This window comes from Conger conger, chromosome 16 (assembly GCF_963514075.1).
Source record: "Conger conger chromosome 16, fConCon1.1, whole genome shotgun sequence".
Classification (NCBI taxonomy): domain Eukaryota; kingdom Metazoa; phylum Chordata; class Actinopteri; order Anguilliformes; family Congridae; genus Conger; species Conger conger.
The window spans coordinates 12,134,459-12,155,368 of NC_083775.1; the positions used below are offsets into that span (position 1 = coordinate 12,134,459).

At 43.2% G+C, this 20,910-nt stretch overlaps 2 protein-coding genes across 5 annotated transcripts; both read left to right on the forward strand.

The window, feature by feature from the left end:
* Positions 1–1,046: 1,046 nt before the first annotated feature.
* On the forward strand, positions 1,047–14,289 carry LOC133114603 (calponin-1-like). Of its 2 annotated transcripts, none has more exons than XM_061224130.1 (7): positions 1,047–1,264; positions 7,553–7,674; positions 7,982–8,048; positions 8,442–8,579; positions 9,325–9,441; positions 10,326–10,472; positions 11,448–14,289. In XM_061224130.1, exons 1-7 carry the CDS (start codon positions 1,205–1,207, stop codon positions 11,706–11,708), a joined length of 912 nt encoding a protein of 303 aa, XP_061080114.1. In that variant the 5' UTR covers positions 1,047–1,204; the 3' UTR covers positions 11,709–14,289. The 2 variants fall into 2 exon arrangements, with proteins under 2 accessions (XP_061080114.1, XP_061080115.1); XM_061224131.1 differs by lacking the exon at positions 1,047–1,264 and adding an exon at positions 7,271–7,351.
* Positions 14,290–16,972: 2,683 nt separating this feature from the next.
* On the forward strand, positions 16,973–19,743 carry tmem205 (transmembrane protein 205). 3 transcript variants are annotated; one of them, XM_061224545.1, is made up of 4 exons: positions 16,973–17,120; positions 17,901–18,006; positions 18,126–18,289; positions 18,747–19,743. In XM_061224545.1, the coding sequence occupies exons 2-4, from the start codon at positions 17,907–17,909 to the stop codon at positions 19,047–19,049; spliced, it is 567 nt and encodes a 188-aa protein (XP_061080529.1). In that variant the 5' UTR covers positions 16,973–17,120; positions 17,901–17,906; the 3' UTR covers positions 19,050–19,743. The 3 variants fall into 3 exon arrangements, with proteins under 3 accessions (XP_061080529.1, XP_061080531.1, XP_061080530.1); XM_061224547.1 differs by having other exon boundaries at positions 17,004–17,033; XM_061224546.1 differs by having other exon boundaries at positions 17,005–17,120; positions 17,851–18,006.
* Positions 19,744–20,910: the final 1,167 nt, after the last annotated feature.

The window sequence follows — 20,910 nt, forward strand, 5'->3', positions numbered from 1 at the left end:
GATAATTTTAGTGTTGTACGTCGCTCTGGATAAGAGCGTCTGCTAAATGCCACGTAATGTAATGTAATGTAGTTTAGGAAAATGACTGGTAATCAATAACTACTACGTGGCACGATGACTTTCACTACAGTCACAACGCTGCTTCTAAAAAAAAGAACAGAAAAGTTGTGATAGCGCGACAATTAGCACATTAAATATCCAATTATACATGTAAACATTGGTACAAGATAGCCGCCAACAAGATTGCTGTGAAAGGAAAACTTTCGAGGAAGTAATTCACAATATCAACTAACTTTATGGAAGCCTATCAAAAGATAAAGCTAAATTAAATAATACAACTTACAGCAGTTTATGCCTTGGCGAGACTCAATATTTAAAATTACGACCAATAAAATACAAAATCAGAATGATGATGCAAATGAAAGCTATACTGTTACGATAAAATAGCAGGATATAAATTCTTTAAAGGCCTATAAATTGTCAATCACTTTACAACTACGGCAATGCGTAAGCAGTAAATGATGATTAAAAGAGTAAGCAAAGTACTGTAATGTAACTATCAAAGAAATCGCGTTTCTGTGAGGGGGCACAAGATAACAAATGCATTTTGGGTCAATTAAGAGTCAGAAATAAGATTATATTTAATGGCAGTATACACCGTATAAACTCAACTCAACTTTAATGTAGTCAAATAACTGGATTTCCAAGTGATCATGAAGCTGAGATTACATACATTCAATAGTTGGCATGTATAAAAGATTAATCGTAGTAATTTGTTTGAAAGGGAATGCAAGTTGCGATTAGATGAGCAATACAAATCTGACACACATGAAAAGCATCCATTTATTAATCTGATCTGAAGGTGGTGGAAAAACTGACACGACTCGGGGCTAATGCCATGCCGCTGACATCACTGAGAGTAAGAGACAACGTCGTGATTGGACGGTGGCCCTGGTCAATCATTCCACGCTCTGGGCACGCACAGATGGGAAGAGTTTAAAAAAGATTGCGATTGAGAAAAGTTCTGCGAAGTGGTCCAAGCTCACTCCAAGTGAAGCGAAAAGGGGACAGGAACGTGACACATATGTACTATCGTCATCTTTGTCTTTTCCACAGCTGTTCGTAGGAATTTACATCGATTTTCTGCTTTTCAGCCTGCGTTATTGCTAGTTTAATAATCAATTGTTAACGATCAAAGAGCACAATGACAACCCATTTCAGTAGAGGACCTTCTTTTGGAATGTCAGCAGAAGTCAAAATCAAGGTAGGTTGACGAAGAGACGCGAAACCACGCTGAAAACACTGTTTTGCCAAGCCTGGGGCAGCTCAAGAGGATGCTGCGCTAGCCTGCGCAAACCACGCGTCCTCCCTTGGTGCTTTGACGTTAAGCCTTTTCTCAATTCAGGAACCTTTCGCTGAAGAGGCGCACAAGCAAAGTGTAAATGAAATGAAAACCTAACAAATTTGCTACATGTGTTCACAGTTTAAACGTGTGAGAAATAAGATGCCACCAGTTCAAGTGAAGTGCAGGATAACAGTTTAGCTGTTATGTAGTGGCCTGTAACAATATTACTTCGTGAAATGCATCAAGTGACGCATGTCGCAGCAAGTGGAATTGAAAAAGAATCAGATTGTAGTGCTGTAAAATAGGCCGGGAATAATTTGTCATCTGCCAAAATGAATAGCAATTGACAGTGGGCAAACGAGACCACTCCAGAAACGGGTAGAACCAAGCTTTGCCCAGGCCTCTGTAATTTTGAGTACTGTTTATATTCTTGCTGTTATCGGGGCTTTGAATTCTGCGTTCTCGGTGTACTCGGACTGGGCCTAAATGGATAAACCTGATTGAAAGTATTGCTCAAAACAAAACAAAAAAATAAGGTACTACCTAAATACTTAGCAACACGATTGCGCAGCTCATACATGCAGTTTAATTTACTGTGAATATTCATATTCATTTGGAACAGACTTTCAATGCAGTCATGTATCCTGATGCAAAGTCCTCCTGAGTGAGTGAGAGAGGGAGGGTGGGAATCTGCAGGTTGTTCACTGTCTCTTTCCTCAATAGGGGGGCTCCTCTGGTAGATTGGGGGGGTCTGTCTGTGCCAACTGTGTGCCGAGTGTCCAGTGGCACAGTGACTTTGCTGGGTCCAGTGATGCAGTGACTGTCCAGTTGCACTGTGATTGCTGGATTCAGTGACACAGTGACTGTGTCCAGTGGCGCAGTGACTGTGCTGTGTCCAGTTGCACTGTTACTGTGTCTAGTGACTGCTGTGTCCAGTTGTGCTGCGACTCAGTCCAGTGGCTGCCGGGTCCAGTGACGCAGTGACTGTGTCCAGTTGCACTGTGTCTGTGTCCAGTGACGCAGTGACTGTGTCCAGTTGCACTGTGTCTGTGTCCAGTGACGCAGTGACTGGGTCCAGTTGCGCACTGACTGTGCAGCACTGATGGTTGGCTGCAGAGCTAAAGAGGCTGCAGCTTGAGCTCTGGGAGACACACTGAAACCTGTTCTGTCCAATTTAATGGGGCAGCGATGAGGCAGGCCTACAAATAGAATCAACTATTACAGATTTTAAAGTCACTTAGTTCACATTTATTCCCCATTCTGACATTTGGTCTGAAAAACAGTTGAACCTCTTGACCATGTCTGCATGATTTTAGGCATTTAGTTGCTGCCATCTCAGCAGTCATATTGGCTGATTAAATATCTGCATTAACCTGCTGGTGTACAGGTCTACCTAATAAAGTGCTCACTGAGTGTATTACACTTTATTAAGTATTTATTAGACTTATATTTTTAGACTTATTAAGTCTTCTGCTGCTGTAGCCTATCCACTTAGAGTTTTGAAGCGTTGTGTGTTCAGAGATGCATACCACTGTTGTAATGTGTGGTTATTTGCGTTACTGTCACATTCCTATCAGCTTTGACCAGTCTGGCCATTCTCCTCGTACCTCTCTCTTTAAAAAGAATTTCTGCTCGTAGAACTGCTGCTCACTGGATGTTTTTTGTTTTTCATACCATTCTCTGCAAACTCTGGAGACTAGTGTGCCTGAAACTCCCAGGAGATCAGCAGTTTCTGAGATACACTAAATCACCCTGTCTGGCACCAACAATCATTACATGGTCAAAGTCACTTCGATCACATTTCTTCTCAATTCTGATGGTTGATGTGAAGATTACCCGAAGCCATCATTATCCTGACCCATATCTGAATTATTTAATACATTGCACTGCTGCCATATGATTGGCTGTTTAGATAATCACATGAATAAGTAGGTGTGCTAAAGTGCTCAGTGCGTGTATACTAGATGAGCTCACTATTAATCCTATTTTAACCCTAAAGAATGTGCTTTGTGCTATTAGACGGTCACAGGCAGGTAAAATGGGGTGCTCTTCTCTGATCTATGAAATTAATATTGACTGTGCTTTTCTTTCCATCTTGGCAATGTTTGTGCTGTTGCCTGTGAGGGATGGAGTGAAGACTGAGGGAGACCGGCAATAAAAACACACAGATGGCAGCCGCTGTTTAATAACAGCCGTTTCACGTTTCTTATCGACACTTTTCTTTTTTAATTCCCTCTGATACTTCAAGTGCTCTTGCTTCCAAGAGCCTGCCTTTTTATTTTATTTTTATTTGACCTTTTACAGTTTTAACATTTTGAAAGTGTTCCTATACTCTCTCCTTCTGTTGTTCCCTTTTCGCCATTAGTCAGCCTGTCAGAATGTGTCTGTTGCTGATGCACGTTGTGCGGTGGGCCTGATCTCCGTAACTCGCAAGCGCAATCTTTATCCTCGCGTGGAGAATTATTATTGCCAATCCGTGACTATAAAAACACGGTTATTACGTAACTTTATTTTAGCCATCAACTTCATCCTAGGCGGATGGGTTTTTAAGTAATTTTTATAGCGGTCCCCGCAAATGGTGCACGAAGTGCTTGGGTGGCCCACATAAAATGTAGCCGCGTTATCTGACAGGAATAGTTTTTGAGGGGGGGGGGGGGTGAGTTCTGGTACACACTGCCAGGGAAGCCCCTGTCGGGCGGGGGGAGATTGTTCAGCCGTTTCCGCATGACGGCACGGCACAATAAGCCCTTCTTTCAGCAGGAATGTCTGAATCATATGAGCTGACAGCCTTTGTGCGGATCGGTGCTTCTTTTCCCGCCTGTCACTCCGGGGAGAACTTTCTAGAACCCCTGTTTCTTGTCTTGTCACGGGACAATGTGGTCCTCATCGTTAATCTCACGTGCGGTTTTTGCAATTTGGATGTGTGTGAAGTGGGTTAAAAAAAAAAATAGGAAAGGAAAGACTGAGGGTTAAAGAGAGGGAATTGTAATACTTTTTTATGGAAGTAACAGTAGATGTGATAGTCTCTTAGATATAGTTAAAATAACAAGACTTTTGGTTTTCAGTACACGGGAGGGGGAAAATCAAACAGCCACCTTACAGGTCTATATAAATACACATCCATGTATGGTTAGTACTAGCATTGTGAGAACAGATCTTGCAATGTTATGTTAAAAAAAGATTGTGTACCTTTTATTGTGCATTTTAATGAAATGGTTACATGATGTAACATTACAACTTTTCATTGTGCAAGTATAGCATCCCAACTAACCATCTTTGGTTCCCTGAACACCGAACAATGGTGTTACAAGGCAAATTACAAGATTTAATTTCATGTGAAATGTTAGCAATGCTAAACAAATCCTCCATTTCAGGATTTTAATTTAGAACATTTGTAATGATGTGTATCCTGATTTGTAGCATCGATGATGTTTTTTTCAGGACTATATGATAACTATGAGTTACTTGAGTATTTTTCTATGACTGCAAGAGAACTTGAAGAGAAAAATGCTCTTAAGACTGCGTCAAAATGTTATCTCGCAGTCAAATGGGAACTTAACTGCGGCCTTTCCCGGCATTCTGGAGACGTTTCGAGTCGGCAGGGACTCCTCTTTAGCTTGATGAGACGGCCGGGTTTGTGCGGTGGCCGGCAGTGCAGACGCACTTGTTCTGCAGTGAGGTGGTATGTCGTGATGTTGTGCGGTAGAAGAACCGCCCACACTCTGTCTGCTCCCGGAGCCCTCAGTGAGGCATTCACAGATCTATTCCACAGAAACGGCGCTCAGTCACTGGGAAGAAAACGCATGAGAAAGCCTGTGAGAGAAAGGGGGCCTTGTTGCCTCCGTTTCATTTACTTTACATTAGATTACATTACATTACATTATTGGCATTTGGCAGACGCTCTTATCCAGACGCTCAAGGGCCCAACGGCTGTGCGGATCTTATTGTGGCTACACCGGGGATCGAACCACCGACCTTGCAGGTCCCAGTCCTTTACCTTAACCACTACGCTACAGGCCGCCCTTTTACTTTTACATTTTCTTCCTTGGTGATCTCCACACGTGTGTTCATCGAGGGATAGCATAGGATGGAGACGGGCCCACAGATAAGGGGGCTCAACTGGGGCACTGTCCCGGACCTAAGGGGAGCCCAGGGTATGGGGTCTTAACTATTTTTACGTTGCTAGAAAATATATTGAGGTGCGGGGGGGGGACAAGTAAATACTGTGATCTGTACAGGGACTGTGTGTGTCCCACTACAGACCGGATACTAAATAATGACTACGATTTCTTTAAGAAGGTGTACTATATGTACATAGATATAGTAATAATGCATCTTTTTCATACCTTGTTTTATAAGTAGCTTGTGGAGGCTATTTGGTGTATATGCATCACTTTTTCAAAAGACTTTGGCCTTTCAGGAAGAAGCAGTTAAAGAATTCTGGCATCTCATTGGCTGCTACAGCACCGGAGCTACCCAATGCCGATTTTCTTCTAGACGGTTCTCTCAGCTGCTGGATCTGCCATGGTGATGCTTACCAGGCAGGCAGGTGACTTCTGCCTCCTTTTATGGAGTCCTTGCCTCCCTGTGGCATGCGGCTCTGAGGAGGAGGGGGGGGGGGGCCCTGGAGAACGTGCGTCTGAGAGAGAGAGAGAGAGAGAGAGAGAGGGAGGGAGAGAGAGAGAGGGAGGGAGGGAGAGAGAGTGAGAGAGAGAGAGGGAGAGGGAGAGGGAGAGAGAGGGAGGGAAGGAGAGAGAGAGAGAGAGAGAGAACAGAGAGGACAGCCAGCAGCGAGCGCTCGTGCCGTCACAACGGAGCGATTGATTGTGGAAAAAGCAACGCTCGCGGGGCTTTTCATCTTTTCCATCGCTCTTTTCTTTCCCTTTTTCTTCCTTCCAGCTACTCTTAATTTATTTTTGTTTTGAAATCTCGTATGTGGGACGGAGCGATTGGGGGGGGGGTGCAGGCCGATTTCGGTTCTTTGGGCCGGATTTGTGAAGTGGATTTTTTTTCGGAGCGTATTTTCTAGCTCTCTGGCGTTGCCTTCGCTGCCCTGACTCTGCGGGCAGCCTGGCGGGAGGAGGGGGGTTCTGGCAGAGGCCTTGTTGATGACTCGCACACGCACACACACACACACACAAAAACACAAACAACCCTGCAATAAAAAAGTAATAACTCCATGGCAGACCGCAGCTACCGACAGGCCCGGCGGCCTCTGGAGCAGACCCGCTCGGCTTTTCTGCTCGGCTTTCCGACTGTGGCCCGGGCCAAGGAGGGAGCCAGAGATTTCTCCCAAGTTTGGTGTGCTGTACTGGAATGGAACATGAGCCCAAATATCTGTTTGTGTTGGCTCCCCATCACTCTCCCTCTGTTTGCAACCAGAATAATTTCTTGAAAGGAGAGGGAGCAAGCAGAAAGGGGGGGGGGGGGGGATTGCTGAGAATGTCATTTGGGGAGGGATAGCTTTGGGCGGGGCGGGGGGGGTGGGGCTTGCCATGGCATTTCCAACATGAATTCTAATTTCTTCATGCTGCAGTTTCCCAATGACTTTTACCCCTTGTGTGCACTTATTTGTTGCTGGACTTGGGATTTGAACGTAAGGCGTTCCCATGCTCATGTCAGGGCCCAGGGCTGGTGCTGGTTGCTGACAGGCTGTCACGCCACAGGTGTGCAGTGCACACACTATCCACAGGGAGGAGCTGACGAGCACACTACAGCGTAGACGGAATCACCTGCACCTTTCACAGACGATGAGAGAGCTTTATTATCCCAAAGGAAATTGCAATGCATTACATAGTTTTATTCCATTACATTATAATTCCTTATTATAATGGAATTATAATAACAACAAAATCACTCTTTGCAAAAAGGGTTTCTTCATAATAGACAGCTATGTTAACGGACTATAAAACTTTGAATGAGAATGGAATTAAAGCTTAATAAAAGTTTTCAGTGAAATTACTACTTTAAAGTTCAACTGTGAAGATTTATATTTCATCATATGCGGTGAGTTGGCATTTGCGTTGATACAGTAATTATTTTTATCTAATTCCGTGGAATGTAAACATGGCCGCTCCCAAACTACACTCGTCTGTGAGACCGTAAAAAGAGCACCTGCCTTCGGGAAATCGGGGAATGCGAACGGGATTTGAGTGGCGATGCCACGCAACCTTTAACCTTTGACCTCCCTCTGCCCCCTTTGTTCAGCTGGCACAGAAGTATGACCCCCGCAAGGAAGAGGAGCTGAGGCTGTGGATCCAGGAAGTGACCGGCCGCAGGGTTGGTGACCCTTTCATGGAGGGGCTAAAAGATGGTGTCATCCTGTGCGAGTGAGTGACATCACGGCGCCGGAAACTTCTCTCTCCGTTCAGACTCCGTCTCGCGTTCTCACACTACCCAAACACATCAAATGCCAAACGCTACATTTGATTAACTGAAACGAAATGAAATTGGTGACAGGAACCACTCCCACTCCTGTTTGTTTTGATTGATAACGGTATCACCGGTGCAGAGTAATGATGTCATCTTTGGCCGACCGTACAGCTGGCAGTGATGACCCGTCGGCCTGGCTCGGGTCCAGTCCTGTAAATCCATTCTTGCTGTTGTTCTGTTTTTTTTGTTTTTTTTTCCTTCTAGATTAATTAACAAGCTTCAGCCCGGATCTGTGAAAAAGATCAGCAACTCCCCACAGAACTGGCACCAGGTGATCTGCCTCCCGAAACAAACCTGACTGTTTACACTGGGCTTAGAAACATCCTGTCTTCATCGTAATTAGATGGGCCTTACATACCGCCTCTGTCTCAACAATGCTCAGTTCCTCCTTGTGTCGCTTGTCAATCTTAACCCTGCTGGATAGGATAGAATTTTACTTCCAAGCCTGCCTCTGTTTGGTTTGGAGTTACAAATCAATGATCGTTGAAACCAGTGAGTTTTGCTTAGCAACAGGGGGTGTCAGGTGAGGGTACCAAGCAGCATAGTTCATAGTTTTTTATCTCAAAGAATCAGCGGTTCTTAACCTTCAACTGCAGAGAAATGCTGTCTGTCGAGAGACCCATCGAGAGACCCATTTGACGTCATGTCTTTGTCTCCTTTACAGTTAGAAAACATCGGGAACTTCGTCAGAGCCATCACGGAGTACGGACTGAAGCCTCATGACATCTTTGAAGCCAACGATCTGTTCGAGAACATGAACCACACCCAGGTCCAGAGCACCCTCATCACCCTGGCTGGGATGGTGAGCCTAGAGCTGACCGTCTGACTCTTAGAGCTGACCGTCTGAAGCTTAGAGCTGACCGTCTGATGCTTAGAGTTGACCGTCTGAAGCTTAGAGCTGACCGTCTGATGCTTGGAACTGACCGTCCGATGCTTAGAGCTGACCGTCTGACTCTTAGAGCTGACCGTCTGACTCTTAGAGCTGACCGTCTGAAGCTTAGAGCTGACCGTCTGATGCTTAGAGCTGACCGTCTGACTCTTAGAGCTGACCGTCTGAAGCTTAGAGCTGACCGTCTGAAACTTAGAGCTGACCGTCTGATGCTTGGAACTGACCGTCCGATGCTTGGAACTGACCGTCTGATGCTTAGAGCTGACCGTCTGAAGCTTAGAGCTGACCGTCTGACTCTTAGAGCTTACCATCTGATGCTTGGAACTGACCGCCTGAAGCTTAGAGCTGACCGTCTGACTCTCAGAGCTGACCTTCTGACTCTCAGAGCTGACCTTCTGACTCTTAGAGCTGACAGTGTGACGCTTAGAGCTGTCTAACCACATTTTGACCATGTTTGTTCATCTTCACCCTATTTGTAAAGTTCAGCTGATATTGTGATGTGACTCATCATTAGCAGAGATTGAGCAGAATCTGTATCTGTCAGTTCTCTTGCGTTGTGTATGTCTGTGTGTAGTATTATCTCTTTGTGTATATGTCTATACAGGCTTTTAAAAAGCACGAAGCCTGATAACTTTGCTGGCTTTCACTGTGTCTCCAGGCTAAGTCCAAAGGTTATCACTGTAAATATGACATTGGGGTGAAGTATGCTGAGAAGCAGCAGCGGCAGTTCAACCCTTCGCAGCTGAAGGAGGGCCGCAACATCATTGGGCTGCAGGTCAGTGACGTGGATTAATCCAGAGTGAAACCAATTCACTACACGTACGGGTCCATGATACAATGCCATCATTTACTCGTATGTCTATGTACTACACAGTGTGCCGGTTGTTGGGAAAAAAAAGTGTCATAACATTTTTGTCATTACAATTTTATATAGTTTCAATTTCATGAAGCACAAAAGACTATAATTTGTTAGCATAATATTCACAATGCTCGAGAACTATTGTTGAGAGAACCATACATACGGAAATAATACAGGAAAAACAAAGCCACGTTAAAAAATAAACTTTAACTTGAAAACTTAAAAATAAATGTTGATCCACCATGCACATACCGTCCCAAAACTGGGAACAAGCCAGCAGTGCTCTGTGGAATGCTCACTATCGCAAAATATTAACGTTTTCATAAGATGAGGTTTCTCAGCCATAGTTTAGTGGAATTACGGGTGTTTAGTGGTCTCGGGGCCGTGGTTGCGCACAGCTGAAGTAACGGACCTTGATGCAGGCATCAGTTTGTTACAGTTGCACACCGAGGACCGGGGTTCGATTCCCGGTCCTGTGAAAAGCTGAGTTTGACCAGCTCTCATGGAGCAGCATAATTGGCTCGCTGCTCCGAGCGAGGGACTCTGCAGGGACTTGTAGGGATCGCTGTGTGCATGCACCGCGGTGCGCCTCGGAATTACGGTTGCAGGCTGTGAGACGAGACGGCTTGAAGAAGGCGTGTTGTTCTCCCTCTGGGCCGCCGAAGGGACGGGGCCGTAAGCGGTGTATCCCCAGCTAACACTAATTGGATTAGATACCAAATTGGGAGAAAAAGGGAAAAGATTTATTTCAAAAACTATACTAACTGATAAATTCCACTGTTTATCACCTTTCAACCCAGATGGGCACTAATAAGTTTGCCAGTCAGAAAGGCATGACCTCATATGGCACACGACGCCACCTGTACGATCCAAAAGCGGGCATGGACAATCCCCTGGACCAATCAACTATCAGTCTACAGATGGGCACCAACAAGGGAGCCAATCAGGTTGGGAGCATCTTCATGGTTTCCATGTCTACACAGTTCTTAATATGTAAAATCTATACTTATTTGTTTCATCTGTATAATGATAGAAAGTTTTTTTTTTCCCAGTGTTTTGAATTTTTTTTTGCTTCAACTGAGGCCAGAGGAGAGGCCACTTTTCCACTTATACATTATATTAATTTATGTACACAGAAATACATATGTGGGGAGTGAAGTCTACTTTACTGGAGGAAAAGATTATTTATTTCTCTTACAATGATTTATGACCACTCGTGTATATAGTTAGAATGACAATTTGGGCTTTTTAATAAGAATTGCCATTAACTAATGTAGTTGTTAACATGACCTAGAATTGCATTATTTGAGCATGAAATGAACGTTCCATTAGTGTATGTATTAGTGACAGGAATATTTATACATTTATGGCATGGTTTTAAAAAAAGCAGCGCCCTCTAGATGATCTCAGGTTGTATTCCTAGTCTCAGCTCTGTTTGGCAGTTTCCACGTCTTCCACTCACAGACATGCGCAAGCGCCTGTCCTGAAACTGACATCATGCAGATCTGCTCAATTTGGTCAAGTTTTCCTGCCAAAAAAACCCTTAACAACTCCCGTATCTTTGAAATCAAGTTCTCTATCACTATATAATGCATAAAATGTACAGTGTGCATTTATAGTGAGGTTTCCCTCTGAGGGAGAGCCACAGTGGATCGGGACAGAATCGTGTGCGTCCCATATGGATCGAGTCGAACAGGGAAAAGGTGCTTGGTCATGAATGCTCGCACCAGGACAGACTGAAACCTGTATACCAGGGATCAGCAAATGATACTTCTCCAGGGGCTGGGAACCGCTGCTTTTCCACCCTCCCTTTACCTGGGAGTCGGGTGTGGAGATCAGTAGCACTAATTACCCAGGAGAAGGGAGAACCGGGGCTGGGTTTGGAGGTGTTGATGCCCGCTGTGCCTGCTCCTCTGCCCCAGGCCGGGATGACAGCCCCGGGTACGAAGAGGCAGATCTTCGATAAGAAGCTGGACATGGAGTCGTGCGACACGGCCACGGTCTCCCTGCAGATGGGCACCAACAAGGTGGCGTCCCAGACGGGCATGACGGTGTACGGCCTCCCGCGCCAGGTGTACGACAGCAAGTACTGCGTCAACCCCCACGAGCAGGCGGGCGGCGAGGACGCCGGCGAGGACCACGGCTACGGGAGCCAGCAGAACTACCACAACTACTCTGACTAACACCCGCGCCGCCCGCCCGCCCACCATCGCCGGCTCTCCGGCCCCGTTACCGCCGCTGGGGTGGCCCGTACCTCTTCGTTTCATTTCTAAATTCGAGTAATCAGAGCCTTTAATTCCCTACATTTTTCTTATTCCATCCTTCACCTCACTGGGGTGTGGAGGGGGTTATGGGTAAGCCAGGGTTGTTGTTGTTGTTGTTTTTTTCTTCTTTAAAAAAAAAAAATTCTTATTTTAATTATTATTAGAATTTAATTATTTTTAAGGACTGATGAGACAAAGTATTTATGACCCATTCCATATATAAACACAATGTCAGGGTTGTTTGTTTTATTGAACAGTATTATCAATGTTTCATCACCCCAAGAACAAACGGAGAAAAACCCTGGACTCTCCACCTGGAGAGAACATCAAGATGAATTTGGTGAGGGAATTGTTTTTTTTATCTCCTTGATCTGGACTGTGAATTTCTCACTGTTCTGTACTGTTGACCTTTCACCCCTGAGGAAACCAGTAGCTGGAGCACATATCTGCAGACTTTAGGAATCAGGAGAATCCCACACGCTCAGTTTTCTGCCTGGGGATGGCGGCTTACCTGTGTAATGCTGTTCCCTTCCCTGCCGTTTTGAGCAGGGAAAGGCGTGAATCCGGTAGAGATCCTATTACACTCACAGCTGTTGCATGTGTAGTTTTATTAGTCTTCTCACTCGTAGTGATGTAGGCCAGTGCTTCTCCAACTCGGTCCTGGGGTCCTGCTGAGTGCTGCTTTTCATTCCAACATCGCAATCCCAGCATTTCAACAAGCTGTTATTTTTTTAATGAGGTTTTACAGGGATTGTTTACCCTCTCAAGCCACATCATATCAGAAATGATTATGCATGTAGGATAAGCGTACCAGCATACATGGGGGGGGGGGTAAAGTTTGGGAAGCACAGGCCTACCTATTACATTATTACATGTTTTGTGTGTGCAATATCTTGTCTTGGAACAATTTCATATTTAATGCTTATGATTGAGTATGATTGATCAGTGAAACATCTTAACAATGGGATTGCAATGCCACTGGAACTATATGAGCCACAGTTATGTATTTCTTGCCTATGGAATTAATATTTAGGTTGTGGCCCCCCCACCATACATGTGAGCGGAGTTATCAGGGAAAAGCATATCCATAAAGTATATAGTCGGGATATTGCCCAGTGGTATATGAATTCATGCAGTGCTATTGGCTTTGCCACCTGGGGATTTGCTGTTTAGTGCTGGTAGATGTAAGCTTTTGTAGATTTTTTTTTTGTAGAAAGAACATTTCAAAAGGGTTTGCTAATCTGACACGAGGATATATCGTTTATAATGAAGTATGATTGACTAAATAATAAGAAAAATAATAATACCAACCACCATACTAATACTTGGAATAATAACAATAAGTGCATATGTATGTATTACAATTCATATGTTTATGACATTATTATTATTATTATTATTATTATTAAGCTGTCTGACAGGTAAAATTCCTGTGCATTGTGATGTTTAAGGTAGGAGCGAGTAAGTGTCTAACAGACTTGAAATGGTGAAAATCATTTCAGTGGCATCTGTCTGCTGTGTGATAGGTAAAGAAATGGTGTTTACATACAAATCACGATACAATACTGCTAATGCCATTTAGTCTGTACCAAGTAATTTATTACGTGTATGTCCATTACTTAAAGGAGAACTTTAAAAAATGAAATGAGAAGGTTTATGAAATGTATGAAGTATACTATTTATATGTCTGACAGTTGAGACTTAACTCTTATGCGGCCAGGTTTGACTAATTAAGCCAGATAGTCTTATGCAGACCTGGGTCCAATATTTATTTGAAATATACGGTACTTTAGTCCTTTAGACACCAACATAATCCCTGCATATTACAATTCTAAAATAAAGATCTATTTCAGTGATATTAAAATTTAAATTGATGTTCGAAAACAAAATTCTCCTATTTTTTGTATTGTAGAATGTGGTTTTTTTTAATCACAGAAATCTGCAGGCGTGTTTAATTGTGTTGGTGCTTGTTTCTCAAATCCATGTTTTACAGCTCTCTTCTGGGGAAATGGCAGGGGAGGGGCACTTTTGAATTGTAATGCATGTTGGTGTTTGATTAAAATCATAAAACTAATCAAATTTCTATTTTCTATTTTTCAAAGTCCACAAACGTGATTGATCTTTTTAAGTTTGTAAGGAGAGCCGATCGGAACCACGCGCATACACTAAGATGGAGTAAATAACAGCCTTTAATCAGAGTGAACGGAAACGGGTCAATGTGCAGCACTCCGAGTAATACAGGTTACGCAGAATCGTAGTCAAGTCCAGCAGGCAGGGCTCAAGGTCCAAGCAAACCAGAGCAGTACGGAGAAGGCAGGGCAAAGTCCAGGAACAGGCAGAGGTTGGAACTGGGAGATCAGTCAGTGGGACAGGAGAACAGGAGCAGGGCTTGGACAGAGACAGGTCAGGCAGGCAGGAGAGCTGGAGCAGGGTGGGATGACACAGGACTGGAGATAAGCACTCGGGACAGGTAAGGAGCAAGCACGAATAATGGACCATAATGGTCACAAACACGAATGCAGGGCACAAGACAATCTGGGTGAAAAGAAGGCAACAGAGACAATGTACCAATGTTGTCTGTCTCCCGTCAGAACTCAAGTCCTAATGATCAGTAGTTGAGTCTCAGGGCGTCTGTTCAGAATGCTGAACACAGCCAACAATATATGTAAACAATCTACCAGTGGAGGGATCAAAAAATATAGTAACATGGAATTATTGGTGTGGATTCCCTTTAAAAGAATGCTTTCTCACCTTTTGAGTTGTGTGTTCCAAAAGTTTACAACAGTAAAGAGAAATATAATGTAAGCTTCTGACAGTTAGCTGCATGTAGTTCTAACTGAAATTGAATTTTTCAATCTGTTCAAAACAGATTTTACACTTCATGGAATTTAACTAATTCTATGGCTTTGATTTTTTTTTTTAAGCACCAGGTCCCCAAGATATTTCCATTGTATTGATGAAAAAGTGCAATAAAAACACATCAGATGCCAAAAAACTAAATGTGGTTTCATATTCATTTCTGCAAGTACTCTCTTTTCTCTTGCGTTGTCTTTGCAAAAGGGCGACAAGGTTTACTAGCCTACACAGCAGCGATATCAGCACATCAAGTTCTGCCAAAACGCAGAAGCTGAAGGCTGCTGTTGACAGTGGTGGCCAGTAGGTGACAGCAGTGGGCAGAACTGTGCCATCTTTCTGGTGAGACATTAACTTGAGGTCCTGACTCTATTTTAGAGAATATCTTCATTCTCAAATAACAGAGACACCATTATTTCCATGATCAGAGTGTGCAATTTTGGGAACAGGATTTTGTTATATTCCAGCACTAAAGCTACTCATTTAAACTAATCGGGGTATTGCAGAACACAAGGTTTTGTATATTATTGGAATTGTAGGGTGAACTACACCCCCTGACAAACACTGCACCACCCTTTAAGACACTGTGCCACCCTTTAAGACAAACACTGCATTACCCTTTAAGAAAAACACTGTGCCACCCTTTAAGACACTGCACCACCCTTTAAGACAAACACTGCACCGCCCTTTAAAACAAACACTGTGCCACCCTTTAAGACACTGCACCACCCTTTAAGACAAACACTGCATTACCCTTTAAGAAAAACACGGTGCCACCCTTTAAGACACTGCACCACCCTTTAAGACAAACACTGCACCACCCTTTAAGACAAACACTCTGCCACCCTTTAAGACTAACAACAACACTTTTGGTCTAGTAGGAATCAAGATCTTGGAGGAGGACGATGAATGGAAACATCCTTCCTTGTTTTATCTTGACTAGTTCAATTGGTTAACATGGGTGAACACACAAATGTATTTATTTAATCATTGAAACCGGAAAAAATGCATTTGTGTATTGTACGGACATACTAAATCAACCAGTCTCTTCTAAGAAGAGGAAATATCTGGAAACATATCTGAACATACTATGGTTTTGCATGTTTGACATGCATGTGTGTCACAACGCAGTGCTTTGTATACAGAACCTTTCCAGAACACTCTCACGCTTACATTGGTAGCTTGCCAATTATATGTGCGACCACACAGAGAAAACATCCAGTCTGTACATTATTCTCTAGTCTAAATATTAGATGTCACAATAAAACTAAAATGGTGATATGAAACCAATATATTATACCTTCAGCTAAGGATTGTCTGTGAGCTAACCTCTACTGAACATCATCATTGCATACTAGGAGCAAGCATTGAATAACATATTACATATTATCATCCTTTCCACAATTATAAATCTTAATCATACTTTTTAAACATATGCATGAAATAACGATTTCTTGCCCCTATATTTTTGTAATTTTTCCACTACATATTTGCATGGTTTCTTATGACTACAGTGAACTGTGTGTTCAAGATTCTGGCCATCTTTTTGAGAGAAATTTGACATCTCAACATTATACAAATTTGGATAAATATCTACTGTCAAATTTGGAAGTGGGTCATTGATGTACAGTCTCCAGACTTAAATCCCATCAATAAGCGCAAACCAGTATATCAATGATTCTGAAATGTTCTTAATGGAGGTCAAAAATCCCTCCAAATCTGTTCTCTAACCTTATCACAAATTATGGGAAAAGACTTGTGGCTCGTCATCTTTGCCCGGGGTGTTTGCACAAAGTATACAGCATTTCTTGTGCATATTTATCAAAGGTGACAATAATTCTGGAGCCCTCTGTATATGCAGGACTGGAATATGATTTCATAGAAATATTAGATCTGGTCAAAGTGATTATTTGATTTGGGAAATATAATATATATAAATGTAAATTTGAATACTAAACTGCCCTGTTTAATACAATCTTTTAACATTATGTGAAATCTTTGAAACTAATGGACTAATAGACTATAAACAATTATTGTCTAATATCTTCTTTTGTTCCTTGGGGTTATCTCCTGGTAGTTTTGTACCTCTACAGTAATCGATTACATTGTTTTATGTTGCCAAAATAATTATTTTTGTCTTGCTGTATTTTTCTTGTTTCCTGATAATACCCCTGTTTTCGTACATTTGTATGCTAAAAAATATATAAATAAAACCACTTGAAAGTGTATATCGCCACCTACTGTAGAGGGGAGGGTGCAGAAAACCCCTTCGCACACTCTTTATAGATTATGATTGGTTTGATCAGAAAATTCAAATAATTTATTCAAGGGTTTGAAAGGAGATTTGTGGTTTTGGCCAAGGAGGCGGTACATAGAGGGGACGTGAAACAAGTAACGTACTTTCCCATTTATGCTTGCAAGCGCTGGCTGTAACATTTTATATTCGTTGATTGTTTGTGACCCAGTGGCTCTTACAACGTAAGTGACTATTTTGCGATACCGATGTTTTGTTGCACAATTTGGTTGCAGAGTTAGTTAGAGCTCGCTAAGTTACTAGCTAGTAAATTAATCGTTAAATGTGCTGATGGTGACGGTAAGGTTTAATGACACTTCGTGAGCTTTCGCGATATTATTTGCCAGTTAGCTAGCTAATTATGTGCTTGCTAGAATAAGTGCGACTCAAAAGCATTGCTAGTTTGTTAGCTAGTCCCTTAGCTAGCTAGGTAGGTTAGGTAAGAATGTCTAACAGTTAGATGCTAACTAGATAGCTAGCTAACATACTTAAGTTAGGTGAGACATGGAAGGACGATGTCTGTCTGCATTGACATAGACAAGTTAGTCATAAGTAGCTAGTCTGGCCTAAAGTCAACGCTACTGCCAACTACCTGGCGAGTCGTAACCTATTGCCATCTTGCCTGTCAAACTTTAACAGTTAACGTTGCGAGTGTAATACAGCTAGCTTGCTAGCTATGGTTAGTTTTTTTTGCATCTACCACGGTTTGGGTTTTGTGGTTGTTTCTTATCGTAGGAAGCCACTGTCATCTGTTGCCTTACGATGTACGAAACTGGGATGAACGTTAGCTATGTAGCCGACCGTCTTATGCCGAATCCTTGTTAGCTATAACTAGCTAACGTTAGCGCGTGTCTTCACTGAGACTGAGAGGCAAGACGTTACATGTGACAGTTTGGACGTTTTCTGCTTGCCCAGTTTGGAGTCAACCAAAGCAAGAATACACTGTCATTTTTATCCCCTTGGAGGTTGCCATGCCCACTGAAGGCGAACCTATGGATTTGGTGAAGGTGCTGCACTTGCTGGTGATGTCCTTCGCCTGGGGTACACAGGTGTGGGTGTCCTTCATAGGAGGTAAGACTGACAGTGTTGACAAAAATAAAACTGCTTAAGTCAGTGTTGTGTTGCACGTACAGTCTAAATAATAGCTATTTCTCTCTCTCTCCTTCCCTCCCTCCCTGTCCACAAACAAGGGTTTGTCCTGGTGTTCCAGGTGACGAGGCACACTTTTGGCTTGGTGCAGGGCAAGCTGTTCCCAGTGTACTTCCACTGTCTCCTGGCCAGTAATTTCGTCAGTCTGGCTGTGTTTGCTGTGTACCACCCCCGTGAGCTGCTGGACTGGCACGAGTCTGTGCAGGTCTGTTTCAGGGCACATTTCACAATTCTCAGCCAAAGTGACCTTTAATCATTTGGCACAGAAGGGAAAACCCACAGGAATAAACATATCCGGTGGCTTATTACAGTAAACTTAACGTCTCAATTTGACACAGGTGTGGCCATGTCAAGTTACGAAATTAGTATTTTAGTCTAAATGTAGCAGCTCTATTTAGACAACATGAATGTAGGGAGCCGTGACACTAGCAAAGCTCACTATTGAGTTTTTCAAGTTGGAATCTTCCTTGTTCCTTGTTCAAAAGGGCACAACCACAGTCCCCCACCTGGAACAGGAACTCAGCTTCCTGAGTTTCAGCCGAATCCTTTAACCGCTGCAGTACGGCCACGTGGGTGGGGAAATGTCACCAGCGAGTGTGTGTGCGTGTGTGTGTGTGTGTGTGGCTGTAGTAAATGCAGATTGGGCCTTTCTCCTCCCGTAGATGTGCCTGTACTTCGCGGCGGTGGTTCTGGCCGGACTGAACGCGCAGTGGTTTGGGCCTACCGTGTCTGAAGCCGTGGCCAGCATGCACGGGGTGGAGCGGGAGCACGGGCTGGGCGGAGACGTGGGGATGGTCTCCAGGAAGGAGGCCTACGTCAAGCTGCGGGAACAGGACCCCAAGTACAAGGCCTCCGTCACCAACTTCAACCGCTACCACCACCTGTCCCAGCTCTGCAACCTGCTGGGGTTCATATGTAGCACGGTCAATATGGTCTACGCTGGGCTCCACCTGCAAACCATTTAAAAAGGGAAGAACAAAGCATGGTTGTGTCCGATATGGCTCACTATTCACTAAATGGTAAACTAGATTGGCCATCAGCCATCTTGTTCTAGTGTCCGAATTCACTGTTTAATTAGTAAACTATATTGTGCTCTAGATGGGGATTAGTAATTAGTGAATAGTGAGTCATTTCGGACACAGCCGTTGTCTTTCTCTTTCCTTGTTCCTTGCACTAGAAATTAAATGCTTTTTGTTTTGGCTTATCGTTTAAAGCTTGCACGCTACACTAGGTCTGTAGCTTCAAGATTTATTCACCATTTACTTTATGGGTGAACACCAGTAAGTGTTTGACATTGAACCCCAGGGAAAGTTGTTTGGCCATGTCCAAAAGGGAAAGCTCCAAATATATAAATGCCTGGCATGTCTAAACAGAATTCCCAAGTGATTCTTTCTTTAATTATCTAAGCACTTAATGTTTAGCGATTTAATGAATGTCTTTTTTTCCACTATTGCGGGATGAAGCTTAGCTCCTTTTATAGATATTAATATTCATCACCATTGGATAGGCCTTGGATGATGATAATTGACAACAATAAGAATGTTCATCTTATTAATGACAACTATTTCAAAAATACCTGAATCTTACATTCCCTTTACCGCACAGTTATTATAATTCTATATTTTTGTACAATAAATGAAGTGTTTTTCCTTTGTTGAAGCTGGTTGCTTCTTGTCTTTTTTCGCCTCGTGTTTTTGTGATAACCTTTCTTAAAACTGTTTTAAAGTTTTATTTTATTTTACTTGTTTTCAGCTAGACTTGTAGTTGGATGTTCTCCTCCACTAGAGGGTACTGTTCTTGCAGGACATCTGTTTTTCAACAGGTTATTTAGCATGTTGATTATGGTGAACAAAGAAATGAATCTTTACACCATAGGCTACGTCATTATTGATTCGTGCTACACCCGACATACCCACCAAATGTGTTTTTTCGTGCAGAGTTCAAGGTCTTTTGATTGGCTCACACATCTGTGATTGACAGAACTTGGTTCCACCTACTCTGGGGTTCAGGAACTGTAGGCATTCATCACAGCACAACCCTCCAATCAAATGTCTACCTTGAAGATAATTGTGCTAGGTGCGAACAGGGGTTTTCTGGTTATGAGCTATGAGCTCAAACGGTGAAGCGGCAAACCGTGTTGCTTCTCAGCAATCTGTCTTTTTGCAGGAGAGGAAACCAGTTGGGTTTAGACTGCCACTCGGTCAGGTGGTCTTGGCTGCTTAGTCACATCCAAAGCTTGCCGGAGCAAGCTCCTGGAAGCTAAAGGGTTTTTCCTTCTTTCCCCCCCACTGTGTTATTCATAAAAGCCCTGGAGGGGAGGACATGGGGTGGGTGGGGGAGCTCTCTCTCTCTCTCTCTCTCTCTCGGTCTATCTCTCTCACTCTCCCATTCTTTCTCTCCTACTCTCTCTCTCTCCCGCTCTCCCTCTCTTCACTCTTGATAAAGACTTTGATGTATGCAGGACAGTGTCCAAGCCTGAAATGTGATCAGAGAGTGGTGGGGGTGTTTGGGCTGGGATGATGGAGCAGAGCGAGTCCCACACATTTTAGGGTTCGGGTAGGATTGTGAAGCCTAAAATCATATCTTACTGTTACATCACCTGTTGTAAGTGTGACACGGAAAGATTCAAACTTTTTTTTTCTTGTCCCTACGCGGCACAGTGCAATCACAAACTGCTTCTGGATGGATTTTTGTACTGTTGGATGTCAAAACACAAACACTGAATAAATGACCAGCATCTAAAGTTTATGCAGCAAGAAAATATAGGCTGCTGATGGTTGACCAGTTTATTTTCCATTTCTTCCTCAGTTCCAGAAACTTTGGGCT